General features: G+C 36.3%; 1 protein-coding gene across 2 annotated transcripts in view; it reads right to left on the reverse strand.

Annotated features, from left to right (window-relative positions):
• Window positions 1-18,933, reverse strand: part of ALDH1A2 (aldehyde dehydrogenase 1 family member A2) — a 118,959-nt gene that overhangs the window by 31,066 nt on the left and 68,960 nt on the right. For both annotated transcript variants that reach the window (XM_054449996.2, XM_054449998.2), the window contains 3 exons: window positions 12,290-12,351; window positions 10,171-10,299; window positions 9,931-10,044 (listed from right to left, as the gene is read on the reverse strand). In XM_054449996.2, coding sequence (XP_054305971.1) covers window positions 9,931-10,044; window positions 10,171-10,299; window positions 12,290-12,351 — 305 coding nt within the window. The remainder of the gene's footprint in view (window positions 1-9,930; window positions 10,045-10,170; window positions 10,300-12,289; window positions 12,352-18,933) is intronic.

Consider the following 18,933-nt stretch of genomic DNA (forward strand, 5'->3'; position numbering starts at 1 on the left):
ACTACATTAATGCTGTAAAAATCCTAAAGTAATGTTAAATTGTATGGGTTGGTCTTTGTTGATCATTAGCTTAATCAGATTGATCATTTACTGTTCAGCTTGGGAATTATCTTTGCTTATGACAAGCCATCTGCATAGTTTTGTAGATGGACATTACTTGACCTAAATGTGGTTAAGAATAATATAATCTGAAGTGTAAAAAGATGACTCATGGGAAATCACTGTTGAGGAAAACCTAGTATTTTCTCCAGCTTTTACACACTTTGGTACCCCCTGAATTTTCTCCAGCTTTTACACACTTTGGTACCCCCTGACTATTAACTACTCTCGTTAGAACACTGAGGCAGCATGTTTAGCAGTCATTGAGCATGTCGTGTTCAGTGTTGGCTCACCTACCAAGAGTTAAGTACCCTAGGAAATCAGACACACACTGCCCTTCTCAACATGTCCCATCTGGTATGATTTAGGTTCTTAGGGCTGTGTTGTTTGTTTTTATTTCCCCATCTCTATAAGGTTTTTCACATCCTATTAAAGAGACTTCTAAGGATAGTCACTGAATTCACATAAAATCTGCAGCTCTGGTGTTTAAATGCCTGTTAAAAGTACAACTGCAGGAATGACAACAAAACTGCATTTGCTATTGAAAGGAAACAGTGAAACCTAATATCCCATCCTACCTTCCAGCAAAATATGTATCAAGCTTTTACAAAGTGTGGATTCTTTAATATCTGGCATAGGAAATTATTTTGAGAATAAATGATACTATTTGTTGATTATCTGCCAATATCAAATAACACATTACTCACAAGGGTCCTCACAGCTAGCATTCCTTTCCTCGAAGTTCTTTTCATATTTTGGTTCCCGTAAAACTAGTTCCATTTTCTCCAAAGAGATTAGTGGTAAGAGAAAAGGAAGACAGCCTTAAATTCTTGCTAGTTGTGAATATTAACAACTGTGGAATTAAGATGGAGAATTATCTTTTTTCTTAAAATACTTTCATCTTTGAATAAAGTAGCTTTTCATTCAAATGTAAGTATCTTCAACTAATGACATTTCTCCTAGATATAGATACATTTGAAAATTATATTAAATGACAGAACTTTAGTTCTGTCCTTGATCTTAGCATCTTGAAAATCATGACATTTTTAGGTAATGATACAGAGAATTCTCCTCTTCTCTCCATGCTCCCCTAACACACCACACTCTAATAGTTACATATTCACAGATTATCTCTTGGGCTAGACTGAATCACATAAAACAACACCTTTGCCTCTCCAAAATCTAGCATAGTGCTAGACAGGTAAGTGCTCGATAAATGTTTGTGGAATTGACTTGAAACAACTCAAGTTTAAAACTTTCAAGTCCTATATCAGACAGTGTCAAATGGTAACCCTATATTGTAACAAATGAAATTTAAAGAGGCTAAAGATGCAATTTTGAAGTAAATTTTAGGGAAAAAAAGGAGTTACAATGTGTCTATGATCTAAGAATGTGGCACTGAGAAATTATCCTTCCTAAGTACCCCCATTAATATGTCATTCCGAATTTTAATGGCTCTCTCCTATGGGAGGGTGTATAAGTCCCTTATCCTGGGAGGCAGTGTACCACTGTAATATGGAATATAGGCCCTGGGTGTGACTCTCAGCCCTACAACTTACTAGCCATGTAACCCTGGGCAGGTAATTTAACCCCTTTTAGCCACACTTTGCTCAGTGCTGTAGGGTTGTTGTAATAATGTATTCAAAGCATTTAGCAGGTATTTGACACAAAGTAAGTGCTAAATCAATGTTGGCTATTAATATCCAAAATGTAAAGCCTTTAATACTTTGTAAAATTAATTGATTTTTCACAGCTTGAGATATAACTCATATATACCATAAAATCCACTCTTTTGATGTGTACAATTCAGTGGATTTTAGTATATTAACAGAGTTGTGCATCCATCACAACCATTACTTCGGAGGACATAAATACCCCAAAAAGATACTTCATATTCCATCAGCAGTCACTTTCCATTCTCCCAGTCCTTTGCAACCACTAATCAACTTTCTGTTTATAGATTTGCCTATTCTGGACATTTCATATAGTCTTTTGTAACTGGATTCTTGGGTCATTTGGTATAGTGTTTTAAAGGCTCATTCAGGCTGCAGCATGTATAAATACCTCACTCCTTTTTATGGGTGAATAATATTCCATTGTATGGATAGACCACTTTTTGTTAATCAGCTTATCACTTAATGGACATTTGAGTTGTTTCCACTTTTTGGCAATTAGGAATAATGCTGCTAAGAACATTTTTGTACATGTTTCTGTGTGGTATTAGACTCTGTCACATTTCTTCTGTGATGATCACTTGGTTTTTGTCCTTTATTCCATTACTATGGAGTATTACATTGATTTTTTACATATATAAAACCAACCTTGCATTCCTGGGATAAATCCCACTTGGTCACAGTATATAATTTTTATATATTGCTGGATTTTGTTTGCTAGTATTCTGTCGAGGATTTTTCCATCTATACTCATAAGATGTTGGTATATAGTTTTCTTGTGATATCTTTGTGATATCTTCTACATGTTGGCCACAATTTTTTAACCCAGAATTACTTCCAATGCCTTAATTTGCATATTATTTCCCAGTTCATCTGACTCCCAACGTTTCTCCCCAGTCCCTTCCCAATTCTGTTATAAGATTTTGTGTTCTCCTGCTTCTAGTTGTTGACTAACACTGCCCTTTCTTCCCAATTCACTCTACTTATCTATATCCTACAGACCCTCAAATCCCTCTTTCTCTTGAAACCCTGATAGACCATCCAACCCCTACAGATCTCTCCCTTCTTGAGATGCTGATGTCGTATTACAAACTAACATTTGCTTACTGCTTAAAATTTCCCAAACTCATATTGCATTTAATCCGCATGACCCTGAGAAACAGCTATGTATGCTATTATTAAACCAATTTTGTACAAAACCAAGTGGCTGGTCCCTAATTATATAGCTATGAAGTAAAAAATAGTAAACCCTATGCTTATGGTGGCATTTTAAAGAAGGGAAGGGTTCTATTGATACCTCACCTTCTAGCTCTGAGATTAAGTTTTTATTTACCAAATTCAGTCTTTCCTCCTTCATGTAGCAACAAATATTTACAATGTATGTTTACTATACATAAGATACTACTTGAGGTACTGAGAAGGCCTAAGGGATAGACTCCAAAGAGAATGTCCTCCCCACAACTCTTCACATATGACCAGAAACTGCCATCTTTTGAAAGTAAAACTTATAAAATCAAGACTAAACTGATAAGCAAATCAGCTCAAAGACGAAAAAGGAGTTACTTATGAGAGTAAAGTACTGCTTAAATATTCAATATTAATTAAATCAAGGGCTTTTCCAAATCCAGTATGTCCTTATGGTTGTATTCCTAATACTTTGGTTTGACCAGCTGAAGTAAATAAAATAGTAACCTCATTAACTGTAAAGGTGGTCTGCATGAAACCTAAAGAAAATCAAACAATATCAAAAGTAATCAAAAGGTGCCAGAAAAACTTCTGCTTCTAATTGTAATGGAGTAACCGACACTGGACTTGTTTTACTATTATAAACAACTAGAGAAGTATATGAAATTGTTTTATTCAAACATTGGATATCAGGCAGTATGGGACTATGAATCTAGAGAAAAGGAAAACAAACAAAGGAAATCCTTTTTTGCCGAAACTTTCTAGATTGCAGTATGGTATGAGAAGACCAAAGCAGAATATGATGGTCTGAATTCTGACCAGACAGATAAGAAAGATCTTGTTGAACACTGGGGACATTCAACAGAAACCTCAGAAGGATTTCAGCTTATTAATAAGAATAAACTAAACTAGTCTTAACAAGCTTAAAAATACGTTCCAAAAGAGACAAGCTGAACCTCAAGTAACTTAACTACCTGTTAGAAAAAAAAAAAAATTTGACATTCTTTAAAGAAAAACAACAAAATCTCTTTGTTCAACAATATAATGGTCACAATGTCCAGTATCCTTTCAAAATTAACAGAAAAGCCAAAAAAAAGGACCCATAAACAGAAAAAACGCCAGTCAAAAGAAATAAATTCAGAAATGACAGAGAAGTTAAAAGTAACAGACAAGGATTTCATTATTATTTATTATTATTATTAGATGGAGTCTCACTCCTGTTGCCCAGGCTGGAGTGGAATGGTGTGATCTTGGCTCACTGCAACCTCTGCCTCCTGGGTTCAAGGAATTCTCCTGTCTCAACCTCCTGAGTAGCTGAGACTACAGGTGTGCAGCACCACGCCTGGCTAGAGATAGGGTTTCACTATGTTGGCCAGGTTGGTCTCGGACTCCTGACCTCAGGTGATCCACCTGCTTCAGCCTCCCAGAGTACTAGGATTCCAGGTGTGGGCCACCACGCCCGGCCACAGACAAGGATTGTAAAATAGATGTCCACACAAATTTAAAGGAATAAAGGGGTGTAGTGAGGAAGAAAAGATATTTAAAAAATCATGGAATTTCTAGAACTTAAAATCTCTGCAGCAGATTAAGCATTACAGAAGAATATACGAACGTGAAAGATGACAATGAAAGTTACCTAGCCGGAAGCACAAAGGAAAAAAATGCTGGAAATAGTCCCAGTGACCCATGGGATAATGACAAACGATCTAACAACATATCTGTAAATAGAAGGGGGAAGTAGAAAGCAAAAAAAAAGATTTGAAGAAATAATGGTCAAAATGTTTCCCAATTTGACGAAAACTATAAACTCACAGATACAGAAATTTTAACGAACCAACAAAATACACAAAAGCACATCACAATCAAATTGCTGAAAACTGATAAAAAGAAACTCTCTCAAAAGCAGTCTGGGGGAAAAACAACATTACTTACAGTAAAATAAAGATAAGAATGATTGCTGTATCTCATCAGAAACGGTAAAGTCAGAAACATGCCAGAATGATCTCTTTGAAGTCTTTAAAGTAAAATAAAACACAAACTGTCAATTAGAATTTTATATCCAGAAAAAAAAGTTATTAAAAAGTGAAGACAGGCCGGGTGCAGTGGCTCACACCTGTAATCCCAGCACTTTGGGAGGCCGAGGCGGGCAGATCACGAGGTCAGGAGATTGAGACCATCCTGGCTAACATGGTGAAATCCCGTCTCTACTAAAAATACAAAAAAATTAACCAGGCATGGTAGCGGGTGCCTGTAGTCCCAGCTACTCCGGAGGCTGAGGCAGGAGAATGGCGCGAACCTGGGAGGCGGAGCTTGCAGTGAGCCGAGATCACGGTACTGCACTCCAGCCTGAGCGAGAGTGAGACTCACCCCTCAAAAAAAAAAAAAGTGAAGACAAAATGAAGCCATTTTTTAGACAGACAAAAGCTGAGAGAAGTCATCACTAGTTAGATCTGCGCTACAAGAAACGTTAAAGATCTTTACAGATAAGGAAAATGATACCAGAAGGAAATGGGCCTAAACACAAATAAGGAAGGAGGCCAGGAATAGCAAGTATGTGAGTAAACAGACAATAATTTTGTATTCTTATTTATTCAAAAAACAAATTTTAAAACAAAAACAGCAGCACTGTATTGTGGGGCATATAACATATGTATAAGTAAATTATAGGGCAACAATAACACAAAGGATGAGATTGGAACAATGCTGCTGTATGGTTACCACATTTAATGTGAAGTAACATAACAGTATTTAATGGTAGACTGTGATTGAGGTGCATATTGTACATATTAAAGCAAACACTTTAAAAAGAGGTACAGCTAATAATGCAAAATAGAATATAAAAGAGTGGTAAAATTAATTCATCCAAAAGAAGGCAGACAAAGAGGGAAAATATGGACAAAGAGAAAACAAATCAAAATGGAGGATTTTAGAGCCGACCATATCATTAATACATTAAATGTTAAAACACGAACAGTAGATAGTATTCCATTTATATGAAATTCTAGAATAGGCAAAAGTAATTAAAATCAGTGGTTGCCAGAAGCCAAGGGTGCAAAGAGGCATGAGAAATCTTTCTACGGCATGGAAACAATCTACATCTTGATTTGGATGGTTACACAGGTGTATATACATGGCACTTAAATGGGTGCATTTTATTGTATGTAAATTATACTTCGGTAAAGTCATTTAAAAAGTTAAAAGATCTTCAGTGGCAAAACAGATTTGAACCCAAGCTGCCTTGCAATAAGCACTTACGCTTTTATGGACTCACTATGTGGCTTCTTGTCTGGCCTGAAAGAGGAGATTCCATTTATTCAATATAACTTCCACTACCTGATATTGTGACTTATTTGCCAGGTGCAGTGGCTCACACCTGTAATCCCAGCACTTTGGGAAGCTGAGGCTGGTGGATCATGAGGTCAGGAGTTCAAGACCAGCCTAGCCAACATGGTGAAACCCCATCTCTACTTAAATTAGCCAGGCATGGTGGTGCGTGCCTGTAGTCCCAGCTACGAATCACTTGAACCCAGGAGGCAGAGATCACGCCATTGCGCTCCAGCCTGGGTGACAGGGCAAGACTCCATCTCAAAAATGTTACTCATTTTTAGACTGAAATATCTTGGAAGAAAACATTAAATGCTAGAAGTTAATTTATCAAGAAATTCCTAACACCTATATGATGACATCAGTGATGAACACTACAACAAAGAATTGAAGAGATTTATATCCTACTCCTAGATGAGGAGTCAATATGGTAAAGAGAGCATTTTTCCTCATTTTAATATACGTATGTAATGTTATGCCAATCAAAATTCCAATGAAAGTTTTTTAGAGTAACATAAGGTGCTTAGAAAATCGGTTTGAAATTTCTTCTAAAAGAATAAATGGGCTTTGAAAAACCAAATAAGAGGGTATGTTGCCTACATCATAGTAACACATCTTATAAAACCTAGTAATTAAGGCAGTCTGGTACTAAGTAAAAGAACAGAAAAAATTATGAGCTCTAAAACAGAAATTTCCTGTATAGTTTGGTGCAAAAGTCATTGCAGTTTTTGCCATTACTTTTAATCAGATTACTTGCGCTCCAACCTGTATATATGGAAATGTATCATGTAATGTTATGTTATATTCAGATGAGTTGCAAAGGGGTGGACTGTTTAATAAATTGTTTTGAAGTAACTGAACATTCATTTATAAACAACCAACCCTCACCTTTCATTATACATGAAAATAAATTCCAACCAGATTAAAGATTTAAACAACAAAACCATAAAAGTACTGAAAGAAAATATTAAGGGCTGTTTGTATAATCTTAAAAGGGTTTGTTCAAAAATGACAGGAAATCCAGAAGCTGTCAGAGAAAGACTAGATGTGAATTTAAAATCTGCACATGGCAAACAACTGTTTAAAAAGCAAAGAACAATCATATTTTCAAATTCTACAACAAACAAAAGATTAACATACCTAACCTCTTATAAATGAAACCATTACTCTAAGGCCTTCTTGGTAAGCAAGTTATAAATATGTTTTTATTTTGCAATTCCACTTCTAGAACCATATCCAACTGAGCATCTAATATGTGTGTATATATATACGTGTGTGTATACGTATATACATATGTGTATACAGTTAAAGATTTACAAGTAAAATTTTTCTTGGGTCTCCAAAGGTTTTTATTTCAGTAGTCTGTTTAATAGGAAAAATAAGTGGAAAAAAACACCCTCAAGTGTACATTAACAGAGGATTAAATGATGATATACTGATGCAAGAGTATTCTATGCAGCTGTTAAAAATAAATGCCGGAGATGTAGGTACTAACATGACAAGGTGTTATCTCTTGTTTGACATATTATGCTGTCATTTTTAATTTAAAAAGTTATACAATAGGCCGGACACCATGGCTCATGCCTGTAATCCTAGCACTTTGGTAGGCCAAGGCAGGTGAATCACCTGAGGACAGGAGTTCAAGACCAGCTTGGCCAACATGGCAAAACCCCCGTCTCTACTAAAAAATATGAAAATTAGCCAGGCATGGTGGTGGGTGCCTATAATCCCAGCTACTTGGGAGGCTGAGGCAGGAGAATCGTTTGAACCTGGGGGGCAGAGGTTGCTGTGAGCCGAGATTGTGCCACTTCAATCCAGCCTGGGCAAAAGAGTGAAACTCCATCTCAAACAAACAAACAAACAAATTACACAATAGAAGCCTCTTGACTGACTCAATCAGGACCATTGGTTGGTCAACAGAAAAATGTTAAAGCAGAAAAAGATACTTTAAATATTTCATTTTAGTTTTAAAAATACGTATATTCATTCTCCAGTCTTTTGATATAGAACTAAGATCTTTTCTTAATTATGGGTCCACCTGTCTCTTCTGATTAAAGTAAGGACTTAAAAACATTTGCAAAGCAATTCCAGGTGCCCATTCTATCAAGGTTTATATTTTTCCCCAGTCTTTTACAGTTGTCTGAAATTTATTGCATCTTTAGTTTTTCTTAGCATCTAGCCTTTAGCAAATATTTTCAAAGCATTAAACTTAGAATAATTCCCTTTCATACTCACATTTTGGTTTAAATATTTCATTAAACTGCAAAATTACAGTAACAAATACAACTAGAATGAAATGTTTGGGAACAAGGTTAACTCTTGACAAACACAAAACTCAGTAATCTAACTGAATTAATATTCAAGTTTATTAATAAATCTTTTTTATTAATAAATCTTTTATTAAATTTACTACTGTGAGTCAGTTTAACCAAGTATAATTAACTCTGTATCAACTGATAAAACGTTTCTAGATCTGTGCTGTCCAATACGGTAGCACGCATGGCAATGGAGAACTTGAAATGTGGCTAGTCTGAAGAGATGTGCTGTCAATGTAAAACACATAATACCATATTTCAAAGAATGCATATGAAAAAGAGAATGCAAAATATTGTATTAATAACTTATAGTGATTAATCCAGTATTTTCAAAATATTTCAACATATAAAGTTATTAAAATTAATTTCACTTATTTTTTAATGTGGCTACTAGCCTATTTTAAATGACAAATGTTGCTCTCATTCTATTAGATAGCACTGTTCTAGACCTGCAGACATCCTTTGTTCAATGATGATGTCATCTGTAAGGTTCTACTTGAAACAATGAATCAGACTTTCTTATCATCTGTTACCTGGATCAAAGATATTTGAGTAACATTTATAAATCTTCCTAAGGTGACTTGTGACTCTGTAACAGGGATCTGTCAACTATGGCCCATGGGTCAAATGTACCCTGGTGTTTTGGTATGGCCTACAAGCTAAAAACAGTTTTTGCATGTTTAAATGTCTAGAAACAATAGAAAGATTAGTATTTGTAATCCATAAAAATTATGTAAAAATTCCAATTTCCATGTCTATAAATAAACTTTAATTGGTACATAGCCACACTCTATGACTGTTTGGTGATACTATGGCATGGCTGAGTAGTTGCAACAGAGACCACATTGCCTGCAAAATTTACATTTACTATCGGGCCCTACACAGAAAAAAAATGTGCTAAGCCCTGCTCTGTATCATCTCTTAAGGTTCATGGGGCATAGTGAGTTGCCAATTGCACCTACAGGACCTGTCCAAACAATGAGAAGGGAAAGCTTGTGTCTCCATTCTTATCCTTACCAGAGACTAGTTTAGATTTCCAGCTTCTTAACTTGCTTCTGCCACTATTCAACAAAGTGTCTAGAACCCCACATTCTGGGATACTTCTTACACAGATGGTATCACAAAAATGCTCAGAGGTCTGTGGGGTCAAATGGTCCCTGGTGCCTTTGCTTTCACATCCACCAGTGTTCTATGACACCAATGTTATCCTTTGTGGGCTTGGGTACTCACTGCCCTTTTGGTGTCTAGCCTATGGGTACTAGTTTTACTGTTTTTGTAACCCCTCAACTCATTTGCAAGACTGTTCCTCAAGCCCTAGTTTTTCAGATACCTACCTCAGTAGACCCTGTGAATGCAATCTTGTCTATGCCAATGTGAGAAGCTATTGCTGCCCCAGCCGTTGGCCCATATCCTGGCAAAATATTGATGACCCCGGGAGGAAAGCCAGCCTAAGAAAACAGAACAGGAGGAAACGTGGCTGATGAAAGCTGATGCATCATGTTAAATGAGATATGCTCTAGTAGGCTCCAGCTGTAAGGGGAGTCAGAAGCACTCCCAAAGTCAGTTTCTCTTACCTCCTTGATGAGGGCTCCCATGTAGAGTGCACTGAGTGGTGTTTGCTCTGCTGGCTTAATAACTACTGTATTGCCACAGCACAAAGCTGGAGCAATTTTCCAGGCAAACATCAGCAGGGGGAAGTTCCACTGAAAGGAAAAAACTCAAAGTTGATAGATGGAAAAATATTCCTCCACTACTTTGTTTTCAAGCTGTGACTTCTCATATTTCTCAAACTAGTCCTCAACATAAATCTTGTCCACTACAAAGCACAGATGTTTGGATTTTCAATTACTTCATTAAGAATAGAATAGCACTGACCTTGGAAATCTCTCCTTTTCTCTCTGACCAACCAATTACTATATTCTAACTACCCACCAAAAGAAATCCCACTGTGAAAAGGGAGTTTTGTTACTTCTTTGTTTTGCTTTTTTTGTCACTGTTGTTTTTATGTATTTTTTAATTAGGCTTTGGTTCCAATAAGTTCTCGTATATGAAAACTTTTCTTGCATCTGAGATTTTTACATCACAATTTTCACACTGGTATGAAAGCTCTTCAACATGAAAAAACTAGAAAATTCTAACTGAGTTGTAGTTAAGTCAATGTGTATTTCAAGGCAGTACTTTTTCTTTAGATACATGCATTGTCACAAACATATATGATTACAAAAAATAAACTGCATATACTGATGAGTATGCAAAAATTTTCATTTGTCTCTTTTCCACTGTAAAAGAAGCTATTGGAGACTACAGTACATTTACATGAGTAGATGAGGTTGGGGTCTAAAATGGTTTAAACTGATTTTAAAAGGATATTAAGCTTGTATTGTCATAAGCTCAGGCATGAGCCTCAGTACTATCAGGTGTCATTGATAATTTCATTAAGAAAGAAAACAGAAATCCTCATCCCCTGGCTTCAGCCCTTGACCACAATGTGTTTCTGCCTGAAGCATCTCAGCTGCCATCCTTCAAGGCTTCTCACTGGCTCTGGCAAGCTTGCAAAAATATACAAGTGTCTTGCCTTCACCAAACACCCAATTTCTTTTCCCCTTAGTTGTTTATAAACTTGGGAGTCCGCAGTAATGTTTTAATTCCATCTACAGTGTATAAATCTTAAAGTGCAGTAATTGAGCCAGAGCTGGCTGACAAGCAGCTCTTGTCCTGTCAGTGAAGCTGCAGAGTTGAGAGTCTGGGCAAGGGCAAGAAAAGCAAGTTTGAATCCTACGAGGAAGGTGACAGACCTCATCCCAGAGCTGGTCCAAGTAGGATTTCCCCAGGGCCTTTAGGAGCAAGAGAACTTAAATCAAACCTCTCATTTTCCCTTGGCATCCTCTAATAAATTTCACAGTAACCTGGGATTCATCAATTATTCAAACAAATATTATATCTTCCACACATCTTTGGTTCCCAATGCCAAAGATTATCTTGAGTTATACTACTATATTTTGAAAAAAGAAAAAGAGTACTTTGAGCATCCCCTTGAAATCCCTGCCAGAACTATTAGCTAGTACTGTTAAAAGCTTCGGTCATGTTTTGTATTGTACCAAGGGTGTGTATGAGAGACAGAGAGGAAGAAAGGGACAGTGTTTAATGTTCCAATCCAAACACTAAGCACTACATCTATTTCTCTTTACAAGACACATAACAGCTCGGCATGGTTTCAATTATGACTGTGACGTTAACTGTACTGCTGTGTCTTCTGTAGCATCTTCTATCTAGATTCTTGTGAAAAGAAACAGTGGGAAAGAATGGGATTAAAAGATCATATAAAATAATATGCCTGGAAGGATGGTGAGTCACAGTTCTAAAAAATAAACAACTATAACAAAGTATTAATTTTCCATAAGCAGAATGGACATAATAACCAAGGGCAGGTTATTAATACACTGTGCTTTGCTTATTTTAATCATGAGAATTCCATGACTTGAGAATTCAACTCCTGGTAACGGAGCTGAAACCCTATTAACCTGTTCAAATAAGCATTTGCAGGGAGGCTGTTAAAGATATGTCAACAACATGAGCTCAGTTTTTTTTCCTCCAGTAATGGAAAACACACATCGCTGAGGACCATGTTTTATGTGTCTTTAAGAGAACTGGGTCAAATGAAAATAAATATGAGGTGCGAGGAGATACACTCACTGGGATGATCTGTCCACACACTCCAATGGGTTCATGTCTTGTAAAGGTAAAATAGTCTCCATCTGAAAGAAAAAAGCATGGTCACTCTCAGAAAGTTTAGATTAGGAAAAAAAGTGCAAAGGGAGAACTTTGGTGGCTGCAAAAAAAAAAAAAAAACAAGAAACAGAAATAAACTTGAAAAAACATCCTACTCAACCGTGCATGAAAGCTGGCAGAAGCCTAACACTGGACATAGCATATCTCTGGATATATCTCTCAGACACCCAAATGCAGTACTGAGGAAAGGATCTCTAAGGCAAAATGAAGGACAAATTTATGATACGAGACGTCCTTAGGGTGGCAGAGGGGACAGCTGAAAAATATGTAAAAACTGAATTTTATGTTAAAATATTAAAATAACATGTAGAACAGTTGTTTGATTTAAAAACTGAGCCAACAAACCTTTAAATAACTTTCTGAAGTATTAAAATAAACTAAGTAAAATGCTACTGGGCAAATTTAAAATGCTCGGCAGTTGGAAAAAGTGAGGAGTAAAAGATATATTTCATAACTCAATCCAGGTGTCAAAATGTACTTCCTGGGTAGTGATGAGACATAGGCATGTCCAGGGCTATTTAAAGAAGGTAAAAGTCCATTTCTAAAAAGAACTCCATCAATAATCCAAAGCGTCTGCCCCCAAACTAGACATAGAAATGAGAATGTCCTAGGGGCTAAAAGAAAAAGAGCTTGGGAAAAACTTAATAACCTTGTTTTCCTTACAGGAGTAATAGGCAACTGAAATAATTATACAGGAAGTCCAAACCGAATTCTTCTTTAGGAAAATGTCATTGCTCTTATCTGAATTATTTTAAATGGTTGGTTAAAATTACCAAAGAATGGCTCATTTTTAGCAGATAGCTTTTCATTTTAAATACTGGGCAAAGTCTTTATTTTTCCCTCCACTGCCAGCCCTTAGGCCACTTCACTGATACTTGTTTTCTCTCTCAAAAGCAGTCCCCTAAGGCAAGTGAAAACACTCAGCTAATATTCATGAAAGCATAACTATTATGGGTGGAAATGAAGGTGGGGACAGGAGGACTGTGTGGGTTGGGAAAAGAGAAGCGATATGAATCAGACTGTTTATCACTGTCTCTCAACACACCTAAATCACATTTATCACACAAAATTGTTTTGACATATTCAAAATTATTTATTTTTTAAATAATTAAAGTCTTGGCCTCTCTCTCTCTCTCTTACTCTCCCAGTGTCACTCTCTATCCTCTGGATCTCTGATCTCTACCCCCTCTTTCCATAATTATCTGTTTTCTCTTTTCAAGGAACTTTTATTCACATACAAGTATTTATAGGATCCTTTTATCCTCCTCTTTTTTTATATACAAATGGGATATTATTCAGTCTTTTATATTTTGTTTTTCCCTTTCCCCCCCGCCCCCCCCCCCCCATAAAGCTAGGATGTCTTTTTAGTGGCTGCAGGTTATTCCATGGGCTTAATAAACAATGTTACTACTGTAAACCCTCCTAAGGGACACAGGAGTCACTTTCAGTTTAGGCTATTATAAATAATGCTGCAAAGACTATCATTACGTATATATCTTTTCATATCTGTGGAGTTTCTTGATCTAAGTGTATGTACATTTCACATTTTCAAAAATATTGCCAAATCACCCTTCAGAAAAGTTTAACAATTCATAACTTCAACAACATGCTATTTTTCCTACTCTTTAACACTGAGGTTTTTCCAACATTTTCATTTCAGCTAATCTGATTGCTAGAAAACCGCAACTTGTTTTGCTTTATGTTTAATGATAGAGTGAACATCTTTTCATGCTTATATTGTTTGCTATTTTTCTATTGGGTTATTCTTTTTAGCCATTTGAAGAGCTCTGTGGATATTAAGGAAATTAGGCCTCTGTCATAATATTGAAAGGATTTTTCCCCAATCTGCTACTTATCTCTTGACTTTGTTTTATGCATATTTTAAATGGAAGAAATTCAGAAGTAGGCTGGATTCTACAACTGTATGAAATTATTTTAAAATATCTATTACAAGAAAAAATAGCGAAGATGTTCCAACTGTCCATAGGATGACAGTATGAAGTCTGAATAATACTTTAAACATCAAATTAACTATTTAGCTTTGTATGCAGATAACTGAAGAATCTTCTGGATATCATTCTTTACAAGACTACAAGTTACCATGCTTCTTCAATTTATAAATCTTTGAAAAGGTTTTTCATGAGGAGCAACACCACTGATCAATAAGCTAGAGTTTCATTTGCAAGAAAATCTTCTGCAACTGAACTCTCTAAGTTGGTTAAGGTGATGGGTTCAGGTGGATAGTCACAGACCACAGAATCAGAGAGTAATGTCAAGATAGAGAGCAAGTGGGGCTGAGGAAAAAAATGGGAAGATGAACAGAAGAGCACACGTGTTTATTTTAGCAGCACAGGTAGGAACCTGGAATGGTTCAGAAAAAACTCACAAGGCAACTACACAAGCACGGCATGGCAATTCATAAACCATTTCCCCCTACACATTTTATGATGCTTAGAAATTTAGTTGTTTTACTTAAATAATATCACAAGTTACTGAAAAAAGTGAAAGGGAAGAAAATGTAGACAAAAATCTTAAAAGTCTGACCTCATGAGGAATTGAGTTTGACTCCATAATTGTGTCTCAAGAGAAACTGAGTTATGAGGAATTAAAACTCTCTTGGATAAACTGTTCACATATTTGAAAAACATTTAGCTACAGGCTAACACAGGGAAAGAGACAGAATATTCTAGTCCCTACGGTTAGTCTAAGTAGTAAATTAAAAAATAGAGGCTATTTTTGTGCTTGAACTCTTCCCAAAAGAGCACTGAGTTGAAGGGACAAAGAAAGGAGCCTACTTTCAATAAAATTCAACATTCCTTCATGTTAAAAACTCTCAATAAAGTAGAGGCATTGATGGAACATACCTCAAAATAATTAAAAGTCATTTATGGCAAACTCACAGCCAGTATCATACTGAACAGGCAAAAGCTGGAAGCATTCCCCTTGAAAACTAGCACCAGACAAGGATGCCCTCTCTCACCACTCCTATTCAACACAGTATTGGAAGTTCTGGCCAGTTCTTTCTCAGGCAAGAGAAAGAAAGAAATGGCATTCAAATAGGAAGAGAGGAAGTAAAACTGTCTCTGTTTGCAGATGACGTGGTCCTATATATAGAAAACTCCATTGTCTCAGCACAAAAGCTTCTTAAAAGCTGATAAGCAACTTCACCTAAGTCTCAGGATACAGAATCGATGTGCAAAAATCACAACCATTCCTATACACCAACAATAGATAAGCAGAGAGCTAAATCATGAAGAAATTCCCATTCATTATTGCTACAAACAGAATAAAGTACCTAAGAAATACAGCTAATAAAGGAAGTGAAGGACCTCTTCAAGGAGAACTACAAACCACGAATCAGGGAAATCAGAGAGGATAAAAACAAATGGAAAAACATTCCATGCTCATGGATAGGAAGAATCAATACCATGAAAATGGCTATAATGCCCAAAGTAATTTAAAAATTCAATGCTATTCTCATTAAACTATCATTGACATTCTTCACAGAATTAGAAAAAATAAATTTCATATGGAACCTAAAGAGCCCATATAGCCAAGACAATCCTAAGCAAAAAGAACAAAGCTAGAGGCATCACGCTACCTGACTTCAAACTATACTACAAGGCTACAGTAACCAAAACAACATGGTACTGGTACAAAAACAGACACATAGACCAATGGAACAGAATAGAGAAATCAGAAATAAGACCACACATGTACAACCATCTGATCTTTGACAAACCTGACAAAAACAAACAATGGGGAAAGGATTCCCTATATAATAAATGGTGCTGGGAAAACTAGCTAGCAATATGCAGAAAATTGAAACTGGACCCCTTCCTTACATCTTATACAAAAATTACCTCAAGATGAATTAAAGACTTAAGTGTAAAACCCAAAACTATAAAAACTCTAGCAGAAAATCTAGGCCATACCATTTAGGACATGGGCGCAGTCAAAGATTTCATGATGAAAATGTCAAAAGCAATCGCAACAAAAGCAAAAATTGACAATTTGGATCTAATTAAACAAAAGAATTTCTGCACAGCAAAAGGAACTATCAAAATGAACAGCCTAAAGAATGGGAGAAATTTTTTGCAATCTATGCATCTGACAAAGGTCTAATATCCAGAATCTACAAGGAATTTAAACAAATTTACAAGAAAAAAATAACCCCATTAAAAAGTGGACAAAAGTACATGAACAGACACTTCTCAAAAGAAGTCATGCAACCAACAAACATGAAAAAAAGCTCATCATCAATGATCATTAGAGAAATGCAATCTAAACCACAATGAGAAACCATCTCACACCACTCAGAATGGCAATTATTAAAAAGTCAAGAAACAACAGGTGCTGGCAAAGGTGTGGAAAAATAGGAACACTGTTCCTATTTCCCACTTTGTTTACATTCCCACTGTTGGTGGGAATGTAAATTAGTTGAACCATTGTGGAAGACAGTGTGGCAATTCCTCAAAGACCTAGAACCAGAAATACCATTTTACCCAGCAATCCCATTACTGAGTATATACCCAAAGGAATATAAATCATTCTGTTATAAAGATACATGCATGCGTATGTTCATTGAAGCACTATTCACAATAGCAAAGACATGGAATCAACCCAAATCCCCATCAATGATAGACTGGATAAAGAGAATGTCGTATATATACATCAAGGAATACTATGCAGCCATAAAAAGAAATGGGATCATGACCTTTCCAGGGACAATAGATGGAGCTGGAAGCCATTAACACAGGAAGTAACACACACAGGAACAGAAAACCGAACATCACATGTTTTCATGTATTGGGGGAGCTGAACACACATGGACACAGAAGGGGAACAACAGACACTGGCGCCTTTCTGGGGAGGGGTGGGGGAAGGCAGAACATCAGGATAAATAGCTAATGCATGCTGGGCTTAATACCTAGGTGATGGGTTGACAGGTGCAGCAAACCACCATGGCACACGTTTACCTGTGTAACAAACCTGCACAGGTAATCCAGAACTAAAATAAAGGGCCCTAGACCTTGTAATCTCAGTTTGCATTTTCACGTGGATGGTAAAAGATGACACCCCTAGTCTGATGTGGGGTGCCTGACAAACACAAGAGCTAAGCCTTCTGTGGGCACCTTCAGCTAGGGCTAACAGCACCCCAGAAGTCATTCACAGCTACTAAGACCCTACTATGAATCCCACTGAACTTCTAAATCAGGGTTACCATAAGACCAGTTATAAAAGCCACCTTCATAATTTTTGCCATTTCCAAGTATCATATGCTCTATCATTTACTTAATTTCTGTTAAATTAACTCACATGTTAAAAATATGTAAATAGCTACCTGTTAGTCTTAAGGAAAATCTAAAATCTAAAATAACAGGTTTCATGGGCTGGTAATATTTTCTTCTAATATTCTTCAAACCAAGTAATTAAAATTTAAAAAAAAAGTTTACTTGCTTACTGTAGAGAATCATCTTGAATGCTACCAGTGCTATATGGGATGCTATATGGTGATTCTCAAACTAGAATGTGCACACTAAGCAACTGGAGATCTTGTGAATATACAGATTCTGAATCAACAGGTCTAGGATGAGACCAGAGAGTCTGCATTTCTACATGCTCCCAGCTGAGGCTCATGCTTCTGATCCATAGACCACACTCTGAGTAGCAAGATCAGGAGCGTAAAGGGGAGTCCACGTGTATTATGATGCCCTATGGTTGCTTCACAGTTGTCTGCCTTCATTTTTATTTATTTTTTGTCTCTCTAATAACTCTACTAATTGTCCTGAAAGGAGTATATAGTGTAGGAGAATCTGATCTGTATTTTTAATACTTTAAAATTGTTAAAAAAAAGAATGAAAACATTATTAGAATTTCTGTAGAGCCTTATAATTTTCACATCCTTATCTCATTTTACACTCAAAACTCTATGAAAAAATAAAGCAACTATCATTATCAGCATTTTATAAACAGAGAAAATATGGCACAGAGAGGTTAAGTCCAAAGTGGTACCACTGATTGAGGCTCCTGGACTTGGATCTGGGTCTTCAGACTTCAAGTTCTTTACCCATAAAAACGTATTAATGACTCTTTTGAGGAAGGTGTTGGATTTAGGTGGATAATCACAAATCACAGAATTAGAGTATAATCTCAAGAACAATCAAAAATGGGGTAAAAAATAAAGAAAAAACCCCAATGACAACTCTTTTGTGAATATCAACACAGAACACATGGAAACTTGTTATAAAGGGAACACTACAGAGAAACATTCCCTGGAATAAGTGAGCCCAGGACTCACCTATTCCACCTATAGATGAAAGGGAGAGAGCGCCTCTCTCCCTTTCATCTAGGCAGAGCCAACTCAAAGTGGAGACAGTGTTAATTCTCCCTCTCATCTATACCTCAGATGATACAGAATGAGTACTCCTCCCTGCCTAGAAAAAAGTTAAAGTCAATTTTCCATCTTTTATGCTAACAATGCTGTCTCAGTATGGCAGGATGACTTAAAAGGTTGTTTCCTTCATTTCTCCAGCTTTGTGCTGTAA

This window comes from Pongo pygmaeus, chromosome 16 (genome assembly GCF_028885625.2).
Source record: "Pongo pygmaeus isolate AG05252 chromosome 16, NHGRI_mPonPyg2-v2.0_pri, whole genome shotgun sequence".
Lineage (NCBI taxonomy): Eukaryota > Metazoa > Chordata > Mammalia > Primates > Hominidae > Pongo > Pongo pygmaeus.